The sequence below is a fragment of the Oratosquilla oratoria genome, chromosome 19, assembly GCF_046742065.1.
Source record: "Oratosquilla oratoria isolate Oo_2021 chromosome 19, ASM4674206v1, whole genome shotgun sequence".
NCBI classification, from domain to species: domain Eukaryota; kingdom Metazoa; phylum Arthropoda; class Malacostraca; order Stomatopoda; family Squillidae; genus Oratosquilla; species Oratosquilla oratoria.
In genome coordinates, this window is record NC_134795.1 from 47,663,568 (window position 1) to 47,668,567 (window position 5,000).

Here is a 5,000-nt window from a genome sequence, read left to right on the forward strand (position 1 = left end):
ATATTCAGTCGAGTATCTTGCTTATAGATTCATCAAGTCCCACAAAATTCTGCAATGCCCATGTGCCTGATATGCAAGGCCACTATGTCAAATGAAAGTATGTGCCCCCAGAACACTAAAAAAATCATCTGGAGACTACACATAAAGACAAGAAAGACAAGTCGCTAGAGTTTTTCAAGAATTTACGCGATGAGTTCCAAGGAAGGATGACAGTGAAATTTATGCTCACACAAAAAGTGGCAAAAATAGACGGAGGAATGCTGGCTTCTTACAAGATATCCAATTTGATAGCAAAAGTAGGCAAACCTCATACTATTGGTGAATCTCTCATCATGCCGGCAGTGGCCATAGTGCTTTCAACAATCAAGAAGCAAAGTCCACACGAGGTAACTAGTGTTATTCCGCTGAGTAACTCTTCAGTATCGCGACGCATCGATGAAATAGCTGCTGATGTTGAGAGCCAATTAGTCTTAAAGCTGCTGGTGAATGAGTTCTTGCTTTAACTTGACGAAACTACTTTACCTGATAATTCTGCCCGTTTGATGGCGTTCGCAAGGATAGTTGATGTTGATGGAATACGTGAAGAACTGATTTTTGCATTGAAATTAACAATTGACAATAATGGCGAGTCAATCTTCACAAAACTTGAGTCATATTTTGAGGAAAACAACATTCCACTCAAGATCATCGTGGCTTGTGCCCCAGATGGCGCTGCTGCTATGGTCGGAAGGTATCGGGGATTCAGTGCGTACTTGAAAAAAGCTGTCACCAACGTCGTTTGTGTGCACTGTGTTGTTCACCGGCATCACCTGGTCGCCAAAAACTTAGCAGGACGTCTGCATGAAGCACTTAGATATGTTATCGAAGCTGTCAACTTGATAAAAAAGAATGCTCTGCATGATCGCCTTTTTCAGCAACTATGTGGGAAGAATAATGAAGAATTCGAACGACTTGTGTTGCACACGGAAGTAAGGTAGCTGTCTAAGGGTAATTGTTTGCAACGTTTTGTTGCACTTTGGGACAACGTTATCTCTTTCTTGAGTGAGACGGAACTCTGACAAAAGCTTGTTGATGCAAAGAGCGATATACTCTACCTGACAGACATATTTGAAAAGCTAAATGTTCTAAACAAAGAGCTTCAAGGAAATGAGTCCACCTTGTTTTTATGCAAGGAGGCGATACTGCATTTATAAGGAAACTCAAGCTGTTCTGGCCGAACCTTGATAGAGGGGAGTTTGCCCAGTTTCCATCCTTAGCAAGTATATCCACCAAGCTGCTTGATGCTGAACTAGCAGTGTATGTCGACCATCTGAAGCAGTTGCATAATGATATGGAAACTCACTTTTCTGACCTACTTCAAATGACCGTGCCTGACTAGTTTGTGGAACCGTTCATTGCCGATGCATCTGAAGTTGATGTCACCCTACAAGAAATTGTCATTGAACTGCAGAAAGACACAACAGCTCGAGCAGGGTTCAAGCGTGGAGGGCGCCATAAGCTGTGGATATATCAAGATGTATATGAAAAGTACCCACTGTTCTGGAAGTTGAAGTTGCTTCTACTTGCTTTTCCCAAGTCGTACTTAGTTGAGACTGGTTTCAGTCGGGTGATGCATTTGCTGTCAAAGACTCGAAACTGCCTTGATATAGGAAAAAGGCGATTTACGTCTTCCTCTGACATCTCTGGAGCCAAATATCTATAAGTTGGCAGCCTTGCATCAGTCACAGGGATCCCGCTGAAACTTTTTGAAAAAAGAGCCAAGTTCGCCTACATGTATTCCTGCTTTTTTCATTTTGATAGTATTCAACAGATAAATTTATCCAACTAATATTGTTATTTGATTCATACCTGAAGTGTTTTGAGTCCATAATATTTTCACTTCTTTGGGTGATCAGGGTGAGGGATGGATAGAGTTGGCATGGGGGGCCACAAGGTTTTTTATCGTGTCAAAAGGGCCCACAGAACAAAAAAGGTTGAGAAACACTGCTATAGATGATTATATGAGAATCATCATTGAGCGATAATCGCACCTAGCAAAACGTATCTTAATCAAGATGTTCCCAGATCAGGAGGTGCTAAGATAAGAGGGAGGGTGGAGGGGTGTGGAGTGTATTCAGGGATGGAATGGGTGGGAATGATTTTATGCCTTTCTTTTTGGTTACCCCCCTTGTAAGCGGGAAAAAGCCTTGGTATATATATATGTTCCCAGATACAAGGGGACCATCGAAGTTTATCACTTTGGTAAAGACGTACGAGTACAATTCATATCCTCATTCCGGGGCCGTCTTTCAACCGAATAATGCCATTTGGTTTCGTAATGAAATCCATGAAATAAACAGCGCCTGTTTTATGACAGCCAAACTAGCTATCATGTTGCTTTCATCAGTAAGCATGGGTCAGGTATGACAGTTATTATTTATAAACGGTCTCCATTAGGGCTCTTATTACCCACAATTCATCTCAACCACACCATCTCATTACATACCATGTGTTGATGACGTTGAGTCATCACTCAGATTACTTTCCTCATTACATTGCTTTGAGGAGTTTATTGATGATGATGTCATCAGTCTCACTTCACCTCCGTGGCTTGCATCATCGGAAGCGTGCTGGTGTCGCATTCGCTTAGTTGTGGATTCGAATCCCGCACTCTTCTCCGGTTCCCAGCGGTAAGAGTCCGTTACATGGCCCCAACAATTCCCAAAGCGCATCAAAGGGCAAAGATGACAGCTTCGCCCGCGGCAATTCAGCTCCTGGTGTAGGCTCCTCGCCACCTTCGCCGTGTTTGCTAATATAGAGACTTCGGTTTAATGGTTGTATAACTCAACCAAACTCAACCCAACCCATCCAAATTCAACCTAACCCAAATCAACCTAACCCAATTCAACATAACCTAACCCAACCTAACCTAACCTAACCCAACTCAACCCAACTTAGCCTAATCCAACTTAACCCAACCTAACCCAACCCTTTTTGACATATTAAAAAACCGCCATGTATATGTGTAGAATCCCAACCTCAAAATAGAACCAACATTTGAAATATCAGAAAATACTAAACAGAGACGCAAGATTGATCATAAGGAAAGAAGTGCTGGTAAAATAGAATCAAATAGCGTCAAAGTATCTCTGGATAATATGACGTCACCCAAATTACAGTAGAAAGGGACCTGGAGCATTCAAAGACGGGAAAGGAACCGTTGATAAACAGTTCTGTTTTTGTGTTTGAAAGTCGTCACCATTAGTCCTTTTTTGCAGAAGGAAATTTTCCAAAAATATTTCCTTGGTTATATCGGGCGATTTCGTTTTTACACTAAGGTAATTTATTGACAATACTTAAAGTATTTTAATAAAAATAAAAATGTTAAACTATGTCAAAGGATCATAGATGGATATATAGACTCATTTGTTGATATCAAAAGAATAAAAAAGGTTAGGTTAGATAAGACTAGGTAAACTAGACCATAATCGGTTAAACTAGATTAGGTTAGATTAGGTTAGGCGAGACTAGGTTAGTTTAGTTTAGGCACTGCTGAATATCAGTTTGAGTTTCCAAAATATCGTCATACCCAAAATGGCGAACTATTTACATCACGATGGTGATATCGTCGTTTTCATTGGCGAAATAATTTTCAGTCACACACGGAAATGCTTAGTACACCAGCTGACCTAGCCAGATCTCCTTGGATGGTTTTTCATTTGAGGCTACGTAGTAAATGAGTCATTTGAAGCGACCTCTTAGTAGTAGTCCAAACGATTCTATTGTTCGACTTATCTACGGTCAGGTCATGTCCATAGATCACAGATCATGAGCTATAGGTCATCTTACGCTCTTCCTTCTCTGATGAAGGGCGAGGGTGATTTCACCTTACCAGAGAGGTAACCTTCAGGTTTCATTTCTATCCTCCTGACTTCTGCCACATACCTCCAGAGCTGCGAAATAAAAATAGAAAAATGGAAGAGACTACAAGAGATTCTAAGCCCTACACTAATCAGTTCCATGTTTCTTACCACCTGTCATCCCTTTCCATAAAGTTGTCTCACCCTCTCTTAAAAAAAAAAAACAATTGTTTCAGCGCTCAGTATATGGTTACTAAGTCTTCCATTCGTTAACCTCTCAAGTATCCCTAAACGTGTTCACTAACAATATCCCCTTTTACACATAGGTACCATTCAATTTTACGAGAATTCTTCGTTTGCTACAGAAACTGATATCGCGAAAGCGGATGGTCTGGTTTAGGTGATCTGTGTACGATAGTCAAAATCATACCAGCAGTCCTCTTGGTTTCCTTAATCATGAGGTCGCTGACTAGTGGAAACGAAATGTTCTTTTCGTTCACCATCTTTCTAGACCGATTAGGTCTTAGTTGTAGGGTAAAAATCATATGAGAACAATAGAATTTTATATTAGATACGGAGCTAGATTAATGTAGATCAACACTGGATTCAAGGTTAATGTAAGTTAAAAAAAGAAGGTTGAACTGGACGTATTAATCATGCAGCCCAGTTAGGGATATGTCTTAAATATAACTACCACTTGATGCAGCACATAGTCCACATTCCCCCAACAGTATGCAATATTTTGTTTTAAAGAAAAGGAAAACGAGATACTTGGATGTACATATGAGAGATGACCGGGGGATAAGTGAGGTGACGAAAGTATAGAGGCATGGAAAATCAATGAGTTCAAAGGGTTAAGGTCAACTCTACAAAGTTATAGATATTACGATAGAAAAGAGTCGGGGTCAATTGTACAATGAAGAATGCGATAGAAAAATGCAGGCTGGATGGAGAGGACAGAGGATGGTGGCAGGAGTGATTTGTGACAGAAAAATATCTTAAAAATGGATGAATAAATAAAATAAAAAGAGAATGAATAAATGAAATAAAAGAGAAAGTCCGTAGAACGATAGTAAAGCTAACCATGCCTGGTATGGAGACCGCCCAAGTGACTTAAAGACAGGTGGCAGAGTGAAAAGCAGCAAAACTCGGGGTGTTGTA

The 5,000-nt window shown here is 40.4% G+C and overlaps 2 protein-coding genes across 2 annotated transcripts in view; both read left to right on the plus strand.

Moving 5' to 3' along the window:
* The window catches only part of LOC143035627 (zinc finger BED domain-containing protein 5-like), a 7,892-nt gene extending 7,389 nt beyond the window's left edge, over nt 1-503 (plus strand). Inside the window, exon 2 of the mRNA XM_076202493.1 lies at nt 148-503. Coding sequence (XP_076058608.1) covers nt 148-503 — 356 coding nt within the window. The remainder of the gene's footprint in view (nt 1-147) is intronic.
* A 39-nt stretch (nt 504-542) lies between these two features.
* Nucleotides 543-1,702, plus strand: LOC143035628 (protein FAM200C-like). Its single transcript, XM_076202494.1, has 2 exons — nt 543-968; nt 1,379-1,702. Exons 1-2 carry the CDS (start codon nt 543-545, stop codon nt 1,700-1,702), a joined length of 750 nt encoding a protein of 249 aa, XP_076058609.1.
* The last annotated feature ends 3,298 nt before the right edge of the window (nt 1,703-5,000 follow it).